Genomic DNA, 21,417 nt, shown 5'->3' with positions numbered 1-21,417 from the left:
ATTTGAGGCAATTGCTTAATGTGCAGTATTTTCTGGGGATCTTTCTTGGGAAGGGGAAGGATATGTGGATAAAATATTTTATGAAGCAGTTAAAGTAACTTTGAATCTAGTTGAAAAAGATTATATTATTCACTTTAAAACTGATACCATTAATGCAAAAGTACTTGATTTCCATACTTATTTGGAGTTCAGAATCTTTGTGCTACACAATTTTTTTTTTTTTTTTAAAAAGGCAACGACTTACATTTTCCAAAGTTTAGAAATGACATCCAAAGCACAAAAGGTAACTTTTTTGCCAGTGTGGCTGGAACAGTGACTGTGGGTATCTAATCCGCCAGGTTGATCAGGAAGTCTCTAAGTGGTTTCTCCACTGTGGCAGACTAAGTGTACACGTGCGCATGTGGAGAAAAGATAGAAAAGGTGCTATCCATGCCTTAATTTCGAAAATGCTTATTTTGTCCCACATGCCCGTCATTCAAATAAGAAACTGTGCTTCTCCAAAACAAGCCCAGTTGTTTCTATGAATTTACTTGTTTTAAATATAGAGATTAGGTGGGTATGAGAATGTCTTTAACAGCCAAAGAAATCCACCTAAATTTGGATGGTATCTGGTACGACAGCTCTCTGATTTTGAAAGCCTATGGTCTGTGTAGCAAAGACACATTCATTAAAAGCCTTTCTAACAAGTGCATATACTAACTAAACATCTAGCTATTGCTACAGAAGGAAAACTGCCTCCCTTGTATAAAAAGCAGAAGAAAACCAGTAAACCTTGTCCCACAAACTGAAGCAGACATCCATGCTGAGAATCAGAACGTTTTCTAGGCAGGCAATGACACAAGTGGAGTATTATTATAGCTCTCAAATCATGAGGGAGAGGAAGAAGGAGCAAATGAGAGGGAGGAGATAAATCTAGAGGTACAAAGAGTCCCCATTACAATTACAACACTTCATTAGGCAACTAGATCGTCCAGCTGGAAGGCACCTAAAAAATAACCCTAACAGTAACTAAGAAATGGAATTAAAAGAAAACTCTCTCCTGTGGATGTAAAGTACAGCTGTATCATTAACACACCAACCAACTAGAGCTGAAACACAACACTCCAACACAGGGGTTGGGTGATGTTAAGGACGGGGTGAGTAGTAACGAGGACTTGGTGCTCTAGGTTTAGTTTCAGTGATTCTTCAGCACTTGGTGCAGCCAACGTGCCTTTTAAATGGAGACCCAAATCCTCTATGTGAAAAAGGATTTAAAATTGCAGAGTTACACAAATAGTAACTGTTAGTGTGTCCCACAGGTTAGACCAAGTTCACTGATCCAGCTGAGTGGAGTCTTCCATGCTTTGTCCACCACCACTCACTGTTATAAAGTCAACTACACAGAAAAAAGGAGCAATTATGCAATTCCTGACTTCTTTGCCTTGGTTATGTCCATAATTTGCATAAAATAAATAATATGCACCAAACAAAAATCAGGTTTAACATTTGAAACAAGGGGGAAAAAAGCACAATAATATGATATTAAGGCAAAACAATAGAAATCTCTTTAAATAGACACTTTATTATATCCATAGGCGATAAAATCCCAGAGCTACTGTTAGGCACGTAAATACAGACCCTGTAAGAAAAAAATAATTGAGCATAGTATTAGTTACATTAGCAGTTACTGGAGGGAATATCATTTTATTAAGAAAACATACAGACACCTATCCACCTTTCCACCAAAAGAAAAAAGAAAAAACTCCAGAAACCTAGCTTGCTCACTGATTTGTTTCCATAAAACACCCGCCCATTAAAAAACATCCATGTCTTGAAATCATTATCTTCAAAGTACAAATGTATCCAGTAGTCAAGAAAACTTTCTAATAAAGGTTAGAATCACAAAAATTCTGTGGTCACAAAGTGTATATATATATATATATATATATATATATGGTGCATAGAGATATACCCTTTAACTTTATGAGCAAAATTTCACTTCTAAACACTATTATTACTAAAATATTGATCAACCTAAAATATTAAATTTGAGTTTAAATAATGGCTAAGTAATTTTTTTTGTATATAAATATTTCTCTTTTGGCTCAAAAATTACAAAAGCAAAATATCTCTTTATTTACTACTAAGAAAGAAAAAATATGCCAATTATAATACGATACTCCATCTACTGGAAATTATAAGACACCTTCCAATTTCAGAAAGATTGAAATATGAAAAAATATGTCAGAATCAGTGAAATGCATTATCTGTCACTGACTTATTTTATAAATGTTATTTTCTTTTCAGCTTCTTTTAACTACTTAGATACAAAATAGCTTACCTGCTAAATATTTAATATTATCAAGCTTGTGCGACTCGAGCATGGTTTTGAGGCCAGCAACCTCAGTGTCTATCTTTCTGTCTGTCTGGGTGACGGCCCGATCTTGCTGGGCATGCTTTTAAAACAAAGAGATTCATAGCATTAAACCTCTTGGGATATACCATGACCTCTGCTCTCTCAGTCCTGAGTGTTCCTTCCCAATAGGGTGCAGTCAAGGGAAATTGGGGTGAGATTAAAGAGACTGGGCTTTAGTCTTTAGTTCTACTATCTTCATGCTATGTTGTGTTGGTCAGGGCCTTTAACATATGTAGGGCTGTTTCCTTTTGCTTGAAAAAAGGAAACATAAATACCATTAGCCCTGCCTCCACACAGGCTGTTTAGAGAATCAAATGTGGTAAGCTACGTAAAAAAGCTTTTGTACATTACAGATTGCTCCACAAATAAGGTTAACATTATGAAGCCAGTCTGTTCTCAGTGGCAATGAATAGGTCCCATCCTTGAAATCCTTCTTAGTGAAAGGTATACAAAAAATGCTTTTCAAAAATGAATGGAGTCTTGGATAATCTGAAACCACCAGTGCGTGCTTTGACACTATGTCTATTCACATTTTTAAAAGTTTTCTTCTTTTATGTTCAAATATCAGTGTTTTATTATTATGAGGCTTGGCTATACGGAAGGCCTACTTATGTTCTTTGCCCAATATAATACAGTTAAACTAAATACATAATTACCTACAAAGGGTAGTGAGTTTGGCGGATGTTATAAAGGGGTTGTCATAGTTCATTAATGCATAATAGCACTGGATATGTTTCACTAAAAATCCTAGGGCAAGTAAGTAGTTTGTTATGGCTAACAATTCAGGTAATGATTAAGGAAAGAAATGCCTGGATGAGTAGAAAACTATTCCAGAGGAACATCCCAGTATTCTCTCATGGAAGTCTCTTGTAGGTTTCAGAGGTCCGAGGTAACAGAGGATGGAAAACACGTAATGCATGCCATGAGTTAAAAATACAATAAAGAAATCTATCTCTATTCCTTCTTATTCTTCAATAACTGAGGTTTAAATTTTTTTTAAGATAATCAAGTATTTGGTTAAGCGCAAAAAAATCCTATGACCATCCACTTCTGAGTTTATACTCAAAAATATTGAAAACAGGGACTCCAGCAGCTCCTTTCCCATGTTCACAGCAGCATTACTCACAGTGGCCACAAGGTGGAAGCCACCCAAGTGTCCACAGACCGGATAGTCAGAATGGCATATAGCAATAAAATGGAATTATTATTTAGCCTTAAAAACGAAGGAAGTTCTGACAGATGCTAAAACATGGATGAACCTTTAGGACATTATGCTAAGTGACATAAGCCAGTCACAACAGCACAAATATTGTGTAATTCCACTTATATGAGGTGCCTAGAATAGTCAAATTCAGACAGAAAGTAGAGTGGTGGTTGCCAGGGGCTGGGGGGAGAAGGAAATGGGGAGTTAGTGTTTAATGGGGAGAGTTTCAGTCCAGCAAGATGAAAATAGTTCTAAGGATGGATGGTGGTGATGGCTGCATAACAGTGGGAAAGTACTTAATGCCACTAAAGTATACACTGAAAAATGGTTAAAATGGTAATTTTTATGTGGATTTTACCACAACTAAAAAAACCTAGGACACTAAACCTCCATATGTTTTCCAATAACACATCATTACAAGCAATAGCAACCATGCATGGGCTGAAGCAGAGATGAATAAAATGATCAAGAAAAGTCAGTCTCATTTCTTACCAATGCCACCACTTCTGTCCTCATTTCCAGCAGCTTCCTTTCGTTTAAAGAATACTGAAACAAATGCCACATAGGTCAGATTCTGATTTATTCCTTTCTCTGTCTCCTCCTTTTCTAGCACCTTAAATATTCCGGTCTAACTGTTTCCAAGAATATGTGACACTAGAAATCACCTCTGGGATAAAGTAGCCTACCTAACCCTCTCCTGTAGATCTGTTTTTTTGAAGTTTCTTATTTATGTTCATTCATCACTCCAATATCTGGATTCCCTTTTGTCATCCTTCATCTCTCTCTCTCTCTGCTGCTTTTCTCTTTTCATCTCTTTGCTGTGATGTCTCTAGTTTCCTCCCACTATTATAACAGCATTCTCTGGGACCAATTTAGATGGATTCTGAGTCATATACTTGTTGGCTTTGAGAGTGTTGAAAAAAGTGGGAAATAATTTCAATTTACGAGCTATCCCATCATAACTACACAAAAAACTGGTATCTACTTGAGGCTTAGACAAAGGACAGGAAAGATATTATATTGGGAAAAAACAGTTTCAAGAAATATTATTCTGTGATCTAGATGTTGCTTTGTGATTATAAAACACATGTGACTACACAGATACAAGAAAATACACTAAACCATCACATGTTGGTTTTAATTAAAAATAAACAAGCAAACCCACTTAGGCATAGTCACAACCTAGTGTTACTAAAGGAACTAATAGCTCTTCCCAGAATTATAATAAAATGCTATCTTGCTTTTGGCTGTTAATGTCTATGCAAAGATTTAGTGCAATTTTGTTGACACTGAGACCAAAATCAGACATATCTCCTTAGTAGTGGGGACCATGATTTAATTCAACAAGTGAAAATCTATAATAGATTAATATTGTTATAGGGGAAAATAATGCTTTTGAAGTATCTAGAAACTTTCCAGGTATAAAATTTCCCCAAGTATACCAGGGGAATAGAAAAACAGTATTACTTGGAAATTAGAAAAAACCCCAGAACCCCAAACTAAGGGCCAGTCATAGGATCAAAGAATGCTCATTTCCATCTTTAAATGCCAGGGTTTTAGATGAGAGAGCTATGCATCAGATTACCACCAGAGGGCAGGGTGGATCTGGATTTTCTGCACACCTTTAAACTCTGGCCTTCAGTAAGTCCAGTGACTCACTGACTCAGCCACCAGAGAGAAGAGAGTAAATCTTGACATTGCCATGATTTTTAAAAGTATGTTCTATGCGGCTCCATCTCTCTGTATCCCAAAGCAGTTTATAGGCCATACTACTTTTGAAACTGGCAGTAAATATCACCACAGTTAATGTAATTGACACTATTAACTTTATTAAACAAAAGAATCTGAGGGTCAAATAACTTATCTTCATCAGTACATGTTAAATACATGCTAGCTGCATAACAATATACTACTCTCCTGCATTTCAGAGTAATCTGAGTTTAGGATTACCAAGAACAACTTCTCAGCTAGGTTAGTAAATCACAAATCAACACTGGCTTTAATCCATCCTCACATCTCACGAGGGTATATTTCTTCCCAGCTTGATTAACTACAGGAACCTTCCTAACTCAAGTGAATTCAAAATTTTTTCTAAGTACACAACCCATGGGGACACAGGTAACCAAAAGAGTTTCTCCTCTTCCAGATACTAGTCATATGCTAGTGATCATTAAATATTTTGGTGATACTAAGTGATTTCATCTTCATGATTGAAAAGTTTTTTAAGACTAGAAAGACAGGTAACATGGGCATAATTATTTGGTATAACGAAGCTCAACTTAACTCTTGAAATCTAGACGCAGTTCCAAAATATAGTTAAGTACCTATTTCGGTTTCAATATTAGCTTCATTTATCATTGTGGCACATTTTGATTAAAAGAAAATTGTAAAAAAATGAGAAGACAGTGAACAATTTTGAGTGCTCAGTTTCTGCAAGTGTATTCAATTCTGTTAGTGAAAAATGCTTTATATGCCCTATGTCTCATTATGCTAAAAATCAAAAAGGTATCTATCTAATGTTACCAAATTCAAATAAAGCCTAAACAAGAAGATAGATGGGTTAAAAAGTACTAGAGGCAACCCAACACATATCTTTATTAAAACATACAACTTACTGTACCCCCATGTTCATAGCAGCATTTATTATAGCCAAGATATGGAAGCCATCTAAGTGTCCACTGAAAGATGGATAAAGAAAATGTGATACACACACACACACATATATGTGCAAATGTGATATATGTATAAATAATGTAACATTATTTTGTCATAAAAAAGGAAATCTTGCCATTTGTGACAACATGGATGAACTTGAGGGCATTATGCTAAATGAAGTAAGTCAGAGAGAGACAAATACTGTGTGATCTCACTTGTATGCAGAATCTAAAACAACAGAAGAAACCCAAGCTCACAGATACTGAGAACAGACTGATGGTTGTCAGGGTCGAGGGATGGACAAAATGGGCGAAGTGGGTCAAAAGGTACAAACTTCCAGTTCAAAACCAAGTCATGGGGATGTAATATACAGAATGGCAACTAAAGCTAATAATACTGTATGGTATATTAGAAAGTTGCTAAGAGAGTAGTCTTAAAAGTTCTCATCACAAGAAAAAAATTTTTGTAATTATGTACAGTAATGGATATTAACTGGACTTAAACTGTGGTGATCATTTTGCAATGTATACGAACACTGAGTCATGCTGTACACCTGAAACTAATATATGTCAATTACATCTCCATTAAAAAAAAGAAGTGTTAATGTAAAAACTCTGAGGGGGAAAAATGTATTTATATGCATTATCTTTGAAAAAGCAAAGGAGAGCAGGGCTGTATTTCCAGTTTTCTTTGGTCCTACGCATCATCCCACAAGTTATTGCGCAGGTAGGTATTTCCTTCAGCTTAATTATTTACAACCTACATTTTGTGACATCTTTTTGGTAACAAATGTACAGCACTACTTTTCGTAATTAAAAATTTCAAGTTAACATAACTTAAATAATCATTTAGAATTTACATTTTAAAACAATGCAATAAAGTCATTAAGATTTCTCTATTTAAAAAAGACAATATGGAAATATTTTTTTAATCTTGAATTTTGATATAGAATTTAGTATTATTTTATATTAATAATTTAATATTATTCAATTCAGATAATCAACTTTTGTAAAATTAGGATCTGTGAAGGTTTAAATCAGTTTTAAATAGATCAAGATTGAATTTCTTTATTAATGCCAAAGTGACACATAATTTAGTATCTCTGAAACAAAAAAGATTCAAACTTGATTTGACCAAGACTTTAATTTTAATGTTACTTCTGAAAGCATCAAATTTAAGCCCTAATCCAAAGAACAATTAAAAAAACAATTTAAAAAAACTGTGTCTGACAATGATATGCAGGTAAATATTTAACAGTACTTGTGAACTATATATAAACTTAGACTTGACCAAGCATTCCATCCTGCAAAGAAATTTATTCATTTATTTATTAAAGACACGTACCAATTCTTTTACTCTGCTCTTTTCTAGATTGAAGTCTAATTTGGTATCTGTTCGGACTTTGATCACTTCATCCTAGTGGGAAAGCAAACAACAAAGAAACAAACAAATCCAAAGAAGAAGTAAAACCCTCTGAGGATGTGAAGCCTGGGAAAGCTGCCTCCTCTGCTTCTACCCTCAAGGGCCAGCCCAGGGAAGGGGCAGGAGGGGGCTCACAGTGAAACGGAGCTGGGGACTAGTGATGCCAAGCCTCGTCTGGAGTCAGCCCTGTCTTGGGACTTCCCAGTTATATATACAAATGATCCCCTTCATATCCGAATAATCCCCTTCTATGTTTACATTAGCCCAGAGTGGGTTATTGTTGCTTTTAATCTCAAGATTCCCAAGATAATCTCCTTGTGGAATTTATGGTTAAAGCTGTTCCTCCGACAACTTTGGAAAGCAGAGATGGACTCGAAGAAGTAAAATATTACACGATTGCTTAAATAAAGCCTTCTTTCTGACACTCATCAAAATCTTTTCTTCTTTAACATCAATGTCATTTTCACTTAAAAATAAAATCAAACTGGCACAGCAAGCATTTTAAAATCACATGTGATTTTCTAAAGACAGTGTCTTCTAAGAGAAACTAAGTGTTCTCACATGGCTACTTTAGAAAATTTTTTTATTTAAAAATGATTTAATTTTTCCTAGAACATAATGTTCTCAATGAATTTGGTTACAGACGTCAGGAATTTACTCATTGGCTTGTTTTTAGATAAATCTTCCAGTGTGTGCTGTGGAGACATATTACACAAATATTTAACATAGAATTAAGTTTTTAAGAACATATATATTATTTCTGACATATTTATTACTTAGTTTATTAATTATAAACAAGCAAACAGAAATGAGGATCTTACCATTACTAGTTGTTGTAACCGATGTAGTTCAAGTTTTATTTTCTAAAAACACATTAAAAAGAAACAAGTCAACGATATGTTTAAGAGGTTAGAAGAAAAATATAGAATTTGATAATAAACAAACAGTAGAACATGTATTTATGCACAAGTTCTTCAAGTTCTTCCCTCATTCAACATGAAGTTGGCTACACTCAGAATACAACATAACTGAATAGTCTCAGTACCAGAAGTGATTATTTATCATGCCAGGATGGTACAATCTTTTTTAAACATACACATTTGCCTTCAGAGGCCTTGCTGTCTTTAATACTTCCTTTAATTTTTCTTTCTAACTTTTTCTAACTGCCCTCAAACAGCTGACTTCAAGGACACATCTGAGAGTTTCAAACTTTACCTTTTTCTAGCAAAAGAAGGACTCTTGCCAGAAGGTTTCTTATAAGACTAACAGGTAATAAATGAACTTCCTTTAAGGGACTTCAATAGGGCTGAGAACAAAAGGAAGATGCACAGACAGCACTTATTTAAATGCTGATCCCATATGCCACATTGTAACAAACTAAGATATTTTACAGCAGCATGTATTCATAACCCCAAACTGGAAACAATTTTAATATGCATCACAGTAGAATAATGTGGCATATTCATATAACACTGTAGACAATGAAAAAGAAGGATCTAGTGCTACCAGACACACTGTAAGATTCCATCAGTTGAAGTTCTGGAAAAGGCAAAACCAGTCAATGGTAACAGAAGCCAGGACAGTGGTCTCCTCTGCGGGAGGAGTAACTGGAAGGGGATACACAGGCAGGCCTTCTGGGGGATCGGTGACGTTGTTGACTGGCAGTGTACACCCTGTGGAAACTCATTGAGAGGTACACTTACCTGTGCACCTCTGTGTCTGTATATTATATCTCAATGTCCGAATATAATAAAGCATTTTATAACTATGAGTGGCTGTGTAGTCTTACCTCATTTTCTCCTCTAAGGGCTGAAAATTCACTTTTCTCCAAAATAATCATGTCTTTTCTCACATTAGCAATCTGAGACATTATTTGCTGAAGAGTGATCTCCTAGGAAAAGAAGAACAGAACATGGAACCCAGTCTAATCTAAGAGGTTCACCTTTTACCTGGTGTCATCTTAATGAGAAACTAGAAGAATGTGGACACAAGAAAAGAGGTTCAACCAGGTCATGCTCTGTGTTAAAAAGAGAAAAGGGAACGAATAAAAACTCAAGTCTGGTTTTATCATCAAGAGAATCAGCTGAAAGGGTGGCAGTCTGACGACCAGTAGCTCGAGAACATGCTGCTGTAACTCTGGCCGTGTCTCCATTTACTAAAGTACGGTCAACAGGAACAGTCAGTTTTCAAGAATCATTCTACAAGAGTTCACTATGAATACGTATTTTTTATGCCACTGCAACCATCTGCCTCTCAACTATGGTTAAAATTACTACATGCTTTTCAACATATTATCCAAAAATGTATGTTACAAATAACATCCTCCCTTTAGATTTTAAATTTGCTAAGGTGCCCCGACAGAGCTAACCTGTTGCATCTTGGTGACCATGTCTTTGTAGACGATGTCCATGTTGGCCTCCGTGATCTTGATCAATGCAGACACAATGATTTCTGCTTGCTGAGTAGTAAACCCTAAGCAAACACACAAAGGCAATCACACTCAGGAGACTCTAGTTGTCAAAAAAAAAAAAAAAATCCTTCATAGGAAGGGAGAAAATGCAAACTTACACATTTGGAAGCTAGTAGAAAGCCTACTGTGGTAGGAGAATGAAGAGACTACAGTCACAGGCAATGATATGTTCGTCACTCTGGACAAGTATAACACATCTGAGACTGTTTCATGTAAAATGAGGGGTTGGGCTAACTGTTCTCTAACCTCCTCCCTAGCTGTCAAAAATCACGTTTTCAGAGAATGTCTAATTACACAGTAGATGCCTACAATGCAAGGTCAAGTGAAAAAAAAAGCAAGACTCAAAATTATAGATACAATTATTTGCTTTTGTAATTTAACAAAGATTCTAGGTAACTTTTATTTTCTTCTGTGTTGTCTGAATTTTCTACAATGGATGTGACTTCCTTAATTTAAAAATGTATACATTAGCAGGATATAATTTACTTAAGTAGAAAAGCTCAGTTATTTTATATCTAGAATAAATCAGTCAAATCATTGACTATGCAAACAGTAATTTAGTTGTCAGTTAATGTTAAAAGACAGAATGTTAAAATCAGTTCTTTCATTTTTCCTCCACAATTCTTGTCAGTCACTAGTGACAGGGGCCCAAACTGGAAAAAAAATATTGATACTCAATAAATGATGCAGAATTGAATTATATTAGGTTGGTGCAAAAGTAATTGCGGTTTTTGCAATTATTTTTAATCTTTTAAACCACAATTACTTTTGCACCAACCTAATACAAACATTCAACTCAAGCAGTATCACTGTTTTTAGTAACTTTGGATAGTAACTTGTATTTCACATTGGAAATTCTAATAAAATGCTTAAAACCAAGTCCCTGGAAAGTAACTCTTTCTATTAAATACATCCATCTGTAAGAACTTCAGAAGAATCTGTTGATTTTTGTAATTAATTAATGGCACATTAGTTTGAATAAAGTTATAACTGATACAATGTAGATGAGATTAGCATAGGACTATAGTGTAAAAAACAACAACCAACAAAGACACAGATTTAAAGGAGACCAAAAAGACCTCCAAAGACCTACTCCCTTCATTTCTTTCAAAATCCTTTTAATTTTTAACATGTGGGTCACCCACATCTAGAAAAATCAACCAAAAGGTTACCTTCCAAAATGTTAACATTGTTTAGCTGTGGGGTATTGGGATTCAGAATAGTTTTTCTTGTTTCTTTTCTGTCTTTCTAATTTTTTGAAAATGAACTTTTTTTTGTAGTTTTTAAAACTTTAAGAGCTCACAGTTAAACATAATGAGGTTTGGCAATTATGAAGAAAAACAGAGACTAGAAGAGCACTTATACTGATAATAAAACAAACTCCAAAGCCTTATAATTTATTACCACCAGTATGGGAGGTGAAAGGGATAAGAAAAAGCAGAAGTTAAACCTGAAAACCTAATGGGTTACCAGATACAAATTAAATTTTTGTAGGAATGAGAGAACAAGACACAATCAGGGTTGGTGAGATAACAGATACATAGGAAGTTTTGTTCATCAGGAGACATTAACTCTGGAGAAAATGATAAAGGATGGAATATTCCTTGAAGGGTTCTTCCTGGCCTTATCCTAACCCAGACAACTCTGACATCCCATCATGCTCTCAGCGCCTTTACACCTTACACTTCAGTGGGGGCCTCACATCACGGGTCTTGAAATATGCAAATATTCATGGGTCAAGGTTTGAAATCGAGAAAAGCAGGAAGTACATATATAAAAACGTATTTTAAACATTTGCAATTTTTATTTCTCAAAAACAAACAAATAAATTTTCAAAGGCAGGGAGGGGAAATAAACCCCACCTCTCATCGGGAGGAAGGTTTGGTGGCCATCTTGAGTCCACTGCAGCTACCTTGCCATTGTCACACTTCACAAAATTAATGATGCGCCTTAATATCATCAAACACCTAGTGTATCTTGAAATGCCCCGTTATCTCTAATATCTCTTTTTGTAATTGGTTACCTTGAATATAAACACACAACGTCCACAAAAAAGAAAAGTAGGAAGACTTCTGCTTATCTAGATAATTTTAGATGCCCCCCTTCTCACTTCCACTTTTCTTTTTGACTAATGAAAAACGTTTTTTGGTAAAAAAAAAAAAAAAAAAAAGGCCTACTATTTCAAGTTTGAGAAGAAAAGCTGTAAAAATTACTATACAGCATTTGACAGTTTTTCCAACGTGCAGTCAAGTACATTATCTCATTTAATACTCAAAAGGATTCTTATTATGCCCACGTTACCAATGAGGAAATGGACACTGAGAAGGAAGAAAAGGCGGCCTAGGCTATACGGCAGAAACCCAGCAGTTTGAACCCAGAGATTCTCACTCCCCCACATGAGCACAGAATTCATTCTATCACTTTGATCTGTGCACGTGAAGTACATCTACAGAGGGCAGCTTTACAGATAAGAACATGCACAACTGGATAAACAACTTTACAATGAAGTGAAAAACAGGTATGTTTATTTCGAAGCCATAATCTACGATATTCAAGATTCTGATTTTGAGAATATATATCACAGTATAGAGAATTATAATTAGTGTATTTGTCTACATAAGATTAAATATGAGAATGTTACCTATCTACTAAGTGTACTTTCAATAAATGTCATAAATGTCAGAGCAATCTTTTATATTAACTCATTAGCAATAAAGGAAAATGTTAGTCTGAATATTTGTTAAAAAGAATATAATAAGTTGATATTACCAATAACTGCTGTTCAGTAACATTTTAATTTCATAAAAATTTTAAAAGCACACAAGATGCACAATAATAAAACTATCACTTTAGTGCTCCAGACAGTTGGCATAGGAACCACTCCTGAGTTTTGCTGACTTGTGTCTAAATTTTTATCTATAATACTATATTTCCAGAGTGACGTTACAAGAATACACTTCACTTGGGCAAAATATGTGACAAAAATCTCAATTGTATTGAGGAAGAAAAAGTGTCCTTCAACCAAAAATGAGGACTTAAAAAAATGAAGGCTGATCAAAAGATTACTTGTAGACTTAAAAGTCAAAGAGAAACATGAGAAATTAGATGAAACCATAAGAGAAGTCATAATTTATAGTGTCTTTCTATGGCACTGAGTGACCATTGAGAAAGGATTACCATTTTCTTCGAGTAAACACACCAAGGCATGGGTGTCAAAGTAGAGCTTCCTATTCCCAAAAGAGGCGAAACCTTGGTTTTTTCGCCCAAGCTGCAGGCACCCAGCAGAGAGGCTTAGCTCTAGAACAAAAAAGGACAACAGGGTTCAAAACAGGTTCTATGGTAAACAAAAGCAACTCAGCAACATAAAATAATCAGACATACCTCAAAGCCTATCTGGTTGTTTTTATTAATTAAAATTTATTGTGGTGACAACGATTAGTAAAATTACATAGGTTTCAAGTGTACAATTCTATAATACATCGTCTATATATCACATTGTGTGTTCACCACCCAGTCAGTTCTCCTTCCATCACCATATATTTGACCCCCTTTACCCTCTATTACTATCCCTCCTCCCTCCTTATCTTCTGGTAACCACTCAACTATTGTCTGTGTCTAAGAGTTTTTATTTCTTTGTCTTGTTCCTTTGCTGCTTTCAGTTTTATATCTCACATATCAGTGAAGTCATATGGTTCTCGACTTTTTCTGTCTGACTTATTTTGCTCAGCATAATAATCTCAAGATCTATCCATGTTGTCGCAAATGGCACTATTTCACCTTTTCTTATGGCAGAGTAGTATTCCATTGTGTGTAAATACCACATCTTCTTTACCCAATCATTTATTGAAGGACACTTTGGTTGTTTCCATGTCTTGACCACTGTAAATAAAGCTGCAATGACTATCAGAGCACATACATCTTTATGGATCAATGTTTTCAGATTTTCTGGGTAGATACCCAGGAGAGGGATTGCTGGGTCACATGGTAATTCTATTTTTCACTTTTTGAGGAACCTCCACACTGCCTTCCACAGCCGCTGCACCAGTCTGCATTCCCACCAATAGTGTATGAGGGTTCCTTTTTCTCCACAGCCTCTCCAACACTTGTTATTATTTGTCTTGTTGATGATAGCCATTCTAACAGGTGTGAGGTGATATCTCATTGTGGGTTGTTTTTGCATTTCTCTGATGATCAGTGATGTTGAGCATCTTTTCATACGTCTCTTGGCCATCTGTATTACAGTAGCTTTTTTGAGCTATGATTCACATACCATACAACTCATCTATTTCAAGTGTATAATTTGATTGTTTTTAGTGTATTTACAGAATTGTATAAGGAAGCCCACAGTCAACTTTAAAATACTGTCATCAACCCCAAAGGAAACTACATTCTTTAGGTATTATGCCCAATCTCCCTAGTCCCCCATTCCCAGGCAACAACCACTGACTGATCTTTCTGTCTTTATGGATTTGCGTACTCTGGACATCTCATATAAATAGAATTGTAAGGTATGTGGTATCCTGTGAATGGTTCCTTTCACCTAACATGATGTTTTCAAGATTCTCCTTGTAGTATGTGTCAGTACCTCATTTGTTTTTATTGCCAAATACTATTCCATTGTATAAATACACACACAAAAGAATTTTTTAACCTATTCATCAGTTGAAGGACACTTGTTTCCACTTGGTCATTATGGGCTGTTATGAATAATGCTGCTATGAACATTTGCGTGTAAAATTTTGTGGGGACATGTTTCTCTTAGATACATACCTAGAAGTGGAATTGCTGTGCCATATAACTTTATCTTTAACCTTACAAGTTTATGTCAGACTGCTTTCCAAAGTGGCTACATCATTTTACATTTCCAACAGCAGAGTATGAGGGTTCCAATTTCTCCACATCTTCAACACTTGTTATTATCTTTATTATAACCATCTTAATGGGTATCTCATTGTGGTTTTGACTTGCATTTCGCTGATGTCTAATGATGCTGAGTATCCTTCTATGTGCTTACTGGACGTTTGAATATCTTCTTTGGAGAAATATCTATTGAGACCCTTTGCCTATTTTTTACAAATTGGGTTATCTTTTTATTGCTGAGTTGTAAGAGTTCTTCATATATTTTAGAGATGAGTTCCTTATCCTATATTTGATTTCAAATATTCTCTCCCGTTCTGTGGGTTATCTTTCACTTTCTTGATAGTGCCTGATGAAGCACAAACGTTTTTAATTTTAATGAAATCCAATTTATTTTTTCTTGTTCCTTGTGCTTTTGGTATCATTGGCTAATTGCAGTACATAAAGAATTACACCTATGTTTTCTTCCAATAATTTTAGTTTTAGCTCTTACATTTAGGTCAATGATCCATTTGAGTTAAGTTTTGTTATGTGTGAGATGGGGGTTCAACTTCATCCTTTTGGATGATAGGATGTCCTGGTGTCCAAGTACTATTCTCTCCCTTCAGTTGTCTTGTAACTATTGTCAAAATCAATTGACTGTAAACATAAGAGTTTATCTCTGGGTTCTCCATTCTATTCCATTGATTTATATGTCTGTCCTTATGCTAGCACCGCATTTTCTTGATTACTTTGTAGTAAGTTTGGACATCAGGAAATGAGTCCTCTAACTTGGTTCTTTTTCAAGATTGTTTTTGTTTATTCTGAGTTCCTTGCATTTCCATATGAATTTTAGGATCAGTTTTACCCATTTCTGCAATCTGGATGCCTTTTCACTTTCTTGCCTAACTGCCCTGGCTAGAACTTCTAGTACAATGTTGAGGAATGGTGAGAGCAGACATCCTTGTTTCTGACTTTGGAGGGAAAGCATTCCATCTTTTGCCATTAAGTATGGTGTTAGCCATGGGTTTCCACAGATGCCCTTCATCAGGTGAGGCAGTTCCCTTCTACTCCTAATTTGTCAAGTGTTTTTTTCCTTTTTTGTAATAAGGAAGGGGCACTGAATTTTGTCAAATACCTTTTCTTTCTTTTGAGATGATCATGTAGTTTCTCTCCTTTGTTTTGTTAATATGGTGCATTATATAAATTGATTTTTCAGATGTGAAATGAACCTGGTGTTTGTGGGACAAAATCTCATCTGGTTATGGTGTATACTCCTTTTTATATATTGCAAGATTTGGCTTGCTAGTATTTTGTTGAGGATTTCTGTATCCTTATTCATAAGTGGTATTAATCTGTAGTTTTCTTCCCTGGTGATGTCTTTGCAAAAGCCTATGTTTAGAGAGATATGTCCTAACAATTTGTATATCACCATTTTTATGAATTTCTATGCACTTAACCACAGATTCCAACCCATTTTTAAAACTTATTTCAAGGTGCTCATTTGAAGGACGTAGCATAGTAATAGTTTCCTGGCTTTTGTATTTCAAGAACCACAAAAATAATTTTTAAAAAATATGGAACAATTGCAGTGCCAATTTGTAATTTTGTGAAGATGGACATTTAAATGTAACAGCTTCTTACTATTATAATCATATTTTAAAAAGACATTTTGACAGCAAAAGAATAAAAAGAGATGAACAATATAAAAAACTTTCATTTAAATGTAATTAACATAGCTGTATGAAAATCTTGCTACATATTTGTCCTTACTTTTCAACGATGCCAGGTGTTGTAGAAGAGTGGTAGAAGAGATAAGTCATCTACTAACTGTAAGTTCAAAGGTTTTCTCAGTAGGTCTCCTAAATAGCCAGAAAGATACTTCAGCTACTCAACTATTCTCAATCCTTCACCCCTAAAAACTCTGAAAGAAATTGCGAGTAAGCAAAAACGTGACACAGACAGGTCACGGATCTGATTCTTCTCTGCAAGCTTAGAGCAGCGGTCCCCAACTTACTGGCGACTCTGAAAGAGCAGAGTTGCTGTGGTCAGTTAGCATCAAGATAAGTGCAAGAGATCCAATAATCACTGTATACCACTCACTGTTTGCAGACTGACAAAATATAAAATGCAACACTCTTTGTTGTATGTGTGCATTTAATGGTTAAAAGAAGCCTTTAGATTCAAAGACCCGCTAGCCTATACTATAAGGTCCTTCAGCAAGGCATGCAAAGCGTTTCCCAATTTAGCCCACACTTACTCTTCCAGCTTGCTTTTTAGCCATCTACGTAAAATATTCTGTTTCCTGAACTTTTATATCTTGGTATTCCATCCTTAAGCTTGGCTTGCTCTCCTTTCTTAACTGGTAAATTTCAAGGATCCCTTTTACCCTTCTTCATTTAATTTGACAATTTACTAAGCACCCCTTATATTCTGGTTCTGGTTATAAAATTTACATTTCTCTCTGCTTGCTCCACCCAGGTCAGGGAGCAGCTTTTATTGCTCCCTTATCTGTGTTCTCAGCCCAGTACAGATGGCTCGATCATGACACTCACTACCTTATTTCCATATCTGTACCATCTATTAATCCAAGAGTCCCAAGGGCAGCCAGTCTTAAGTCATTTTTGTATTGTCAGCATGTGGCAGAGGGCCTGGCATCCTGCAGGCCAGAAAAAACTAAAAACAAAAAATTCAACAGTATGATATTCTAAGATTTGGATTGTGAAACTGTCTAGAAAGAAAAATTGACATCAGTTCCTTTCCCGCCTCACCTACAGTCTTCCCTTTTTACAAAGTTGGTGCCTTTTTTTTTTTTTTGAATGTGGCGAACCACACAGTGGCTCTGCAGTTCCACTCAGAAGTGACAACTATCACTTCTATTCACATTCCATTGGCCAAAGTAAGTCACAAAAGTCTAGAAGGTGAGCTCAAAACATTCAGTGAACAGCTCAATGTTACCCCTTTTCCTAAACACCCTGTATCAGTAGACCCAACCTGCTGTAATGCTCGTTGTTTCACTGCTCCCATCCAGACATTATATTTCCTTGTTTATCGTTTACTTTCTTCTCCTAGAATCTAAGCTCTGCAGGGGTAGGGTGTGCCTAGTTTTGTTCACTGCTCTACTTGTGGCACTTAGAACACTGCCTGGTATACAACAGGCACTCAAATAACTTGTAGTCAAATGGATCAATAGTAACACGAATAGTTAATATCTAAAGGTCCTGACCATGTGCCCGGCACCATGCTAAATGCTACTCATTTGATCCTCATTGCAATCCTATGGGGGATGTAAGTCTATTATGACACAAATTTTCCATACAAGGAAACTAAGTCTCAGAGAGGTTGAGACATTTGTCCAAGGCCACACAGCCAGTTAGTGGGCACACCCAACCTCTTGATCTTCGAGAAGCCCTGATAGGCCCAGCCACTTATGATCAGGGGGCAGAATCATAACGTCCAAGCACAGCAGCTGAGAGTCCACTATGTGTGTGGACAGGGCCTGGGATCATGATCAGAAGACACAATAACGACGGCAAAAACAGGAAGAGTATCACCAATTATTGGGTGTTAAGGGAGGCACATCTTATTTCACATTCACAAAAAAAACAGGAGCAAGTGATGCTCTACACCTATGGTCTTCTCTTTTCACATGAGTACCTCCTTTTTCATTCTTCATCTTCAGTCCTGGACAAAAATTGGCCTCCATGAGAAGAGATTCTGAATGTTTGCCTGACACAGAACAGACCTAGCTCTAGAGAAAGTGATGGGTGAATGAATGAATGTACGGCTCCAAGTTCTCTCTGCAGGCCACACTACCCTTAGAACTGTGCTGGACTCTGCCAGGGGGTAGGGAGCTTGAAAACATTCCAGTCCAGAACTGGCTTGTGAAGAATGATGGGATTATTCTTGTCCCAAATTCCTTGTTTTTAATAACATAATAACAAAATTCGTGTAATTTAAAACAAAACATCTTATATACACATTCATACACAAACACCCCCCCCCAAAACAAAGTATCACTACTACTTTCTAAGCAAGAACTAATTCCAATTTAGATACTGTAGGTTTCTTTTCTTTTCAAAAACGATCCAAATTTATTTCAATTGCAAGCTTATTTCAAAGAAACACTGCTATCTGAAAAGTGGAGAAAAGGGCTGGCCACTTCCCACTTGGCCCTCCAACCCTTGCTGAAGGAAAGTGAATGCCAGCTTGTCAAAGGGCAATGCCTGAGAACACAGTAATATTCTGACACTCAGAACACCTCTGACTCACTTTTCCTCCTTTATTGTAACAACAAAATGAGGCCCAAGAACCATGAATTCCCACTAATAAACAGGAAGCAAGTAAACTGAGCTATGTTCAAGTGTAATATGTAATTCTCCTTTGGGGGACCTTCTGCATATCAAAAGTATACTAAAATCACATACTTACAAAAGAAGCCCCAAGTTAGCCTTGAATAGAGGAAGGAACTAAATACAAACTTCCTATTCCCAACAGGGTAAGTCTAAGTAGCCCTACTGAGAAACCTGGGCACCAAACAAACCAGTAGGCTGAGGACCAAAGAAGAAAACATGACAGCATTTGAAACTAATCCAACATTACCACCTTACTGATACAACGTTAGAAAACTGATGAGAAACAACACTCCTCCTTTTACCCCATAATTTTGAATTACGACGGAAAATCAATCACAAGTTTCCAGCTTGTCAAAAAAAAAAAGCACCAAAAGGCAAAGTACAGAAATATGTAAAGCTTCCTTCACTTTGTTGCTCTACCAATCAGTTTCTCTCCCAGCCAAAGGTGTTCTTAAATTTTAGATGCAGCCAACATTTACTGAGTGGTTCAGTTGAGGAAGAAAAAAAAAAGGCTATCAGAGTGGTTACGAATGGCTACTGATGGAAAAGTATAGACTACCCAAAATGGTATTTTTGCCAAGTTTGCTAATTAATGTTACCCAAAATGACTTTTTTATCAACAATTTACTATCTAGTAAATTGAGCCTGTTTCGACTTCCTTACTCTCATGCGGGTCAGTGGCTGCCCTCGCCCCCTTCAATTATTTAGTCAAAATAGTTCTTCTCAATGAAACCTATTATGATGACGTCATTTACATTCGTAACTGGAGGCCCACCTCATTTTCTAACCCTTATCACCTGTTTTTTTCTATAGTATTTATCAGATTATGTATATATAAATATTACATATGCATATGTAAATTGTATATGTATACATAAATTTTATCTGTAGCTACCTATTTAAATATATATGTGTATCATCTCCTTTGCCATAATTAGTTCCAAGAAGAAAAATATTTTGTTGACTGATAGATTCTAAGTATTTAGGAAAGTGCCAGCCACAGAGTAGGCGTTAGTGTTTAATGAATTACCGAATCGTTCAAGTTTAAAATGAAATTGTAAACAAGTCCTTCATTTCCCAGAGCTCCGCTTCTCAAACTTTCAAGCCGCCTGCACATCCTTCACTCAAGTAGCCACAAGCTGAGTAAATAGCAACCAGGACGGCGGCGCCCTCGCGGTAGCTCTGCACCTGAGCGTGCATCAGCTTACGGCCCTCCCCGCAGCCCGTTCCAATTTTGCGCCAAAACCTTTGTGCCCGGGATCCCGAGTAATTCTGATTTTCCTGGCTGGGGAAGCCCAGGCTACCGCGGACCAGAAGGGCGGGGCCCTCCAGACCTTCGTCCCCACGCCCCAGAAGGAGCTTGGTGACCTCAAGTGACCGGACGTCTGGGTCTCCCCGCCTTTCGCCAGGGGAGGTCAAAGCCAAAGTTCGTTCCGCCCCGCAGCCCCAGCCCGGAGAGAAGAGCCCCCTCTCCTCCGCCCGCCCGGCCCTACCTCTCCTCGAGGAAGCGAGGGCGGCCACCCGGCCGTGGCACAGGTGGAGGGCGCTGGCGGCACAGGCGACGCCGGGGGCGAGACCCGGCTGACACCTCCGCGCGCCGCCGCGCCCGGCCAGCGGAGCCGAAACCCCCGGGCGCGGGCGCTCCCAATCTCCCAGCGGCCGGCGCGGGGCCGCAGCGGCCAGGCGCGGGGACGGCACGAGCACCAGGAGGAGCAGTGCGGAGGCACGTGACGTGCTGCCGAGGGCTGCCAGGACGCGGGGGCGCAGTACCCCAAGACCTCCCGGAAGCGCAGACAGGCAACGGCGCGCCAGGACGCCGCGGCCGCCCAGGCTCCCACAGCGGCCTGCGAGTAGGAACAGCAGAAGCCGCTGGCGGTCCCGCGGGCGCTTCGGCCTCTCGCCGGCGCCGGGGCCACAGTCCATCCCGGAGGATGTCAATGGCACGGGCGCGCGCTCATGGCGCTCGCCCGTAGCGAGGGTCAAGCGCAGCCCCGGCCCGGCCCGAATCCGAAAGCAGGAGCGAGGGTGGGCGGCCGCGTTGGGCCCGCCCTTTCCTGCCGGGAGGGCGGGGCTCCGGGCT

The 21,417-nt window shown here is 37.5% G+C and overlaps 1 protein-coding gene across 2 annotated transcripts; it reads right to left on the bottom strand.

Moving 5' to 3' along the window:
- Positions 1–226: 226 nt before the first annotated feature.
- Positions 227–21,398, bottom strand: MCUR1 (mitochondrial calcium uniporter regulator 1). Of its 2 annotated transcripts, XM_033114655.1 has the most exons (9): positions 20,831–21,397; positions 13,324–13,443; positions 10,045–10,148; positions 9,466–9,567; positions 8,498–8,539; positions 7,599–7,670; positions 4,092–4,145; positions 2,321–2,435; positions 227–1,618 (listed from the first exon to the last, which is right to left on the bottom strand). In XM_033114655.1, the coding sequence occupies exons 1-9, from the start codon at positions 21,258–21,260 to the stop codon at positions 1,563–1,565; spliced, it is 1,095 nt and encodes a 364-aa protein (XP_032970546.1). In that variant the 5' UTR covers positions 21,261–21,397; the 3' UTR covers positions 227–1,562. The 2 variants fall into 2 exon arrangements, with proteins under 2 accessions (XP_032970546.1, XP_032970547.1); XM_033114656.1 differs by lacking the exon at positions 4,092–4,145 and having other exon boundaries at positions 20,831–21,398.
- Between the last annotated feature and the right edge of the window lie 19 nt (positions 21,399–21,417).

This window comes from Rhinolophus ferrumequinum, chromosome 9 (genome assembly GCF_004115265.2).
Source record: "Rhinolophus ferrumequinum isolate MPI-CBG mRhiFer1 chromosome 9, mRhiFer1_v1.p, whole genome shotgun sequence".
Lineage (NCBI taxonomy): Eukaryota > Metazoa > Chordata > Mammalia > Chiroptera > Rhinolophidae > Rhinolophus > Rhinolophus ferrumequinum.
Note: the sequence above shows the minus strand (reverse complement) of the source record. Positions and strands in the feature narration are given on the sequence as shown.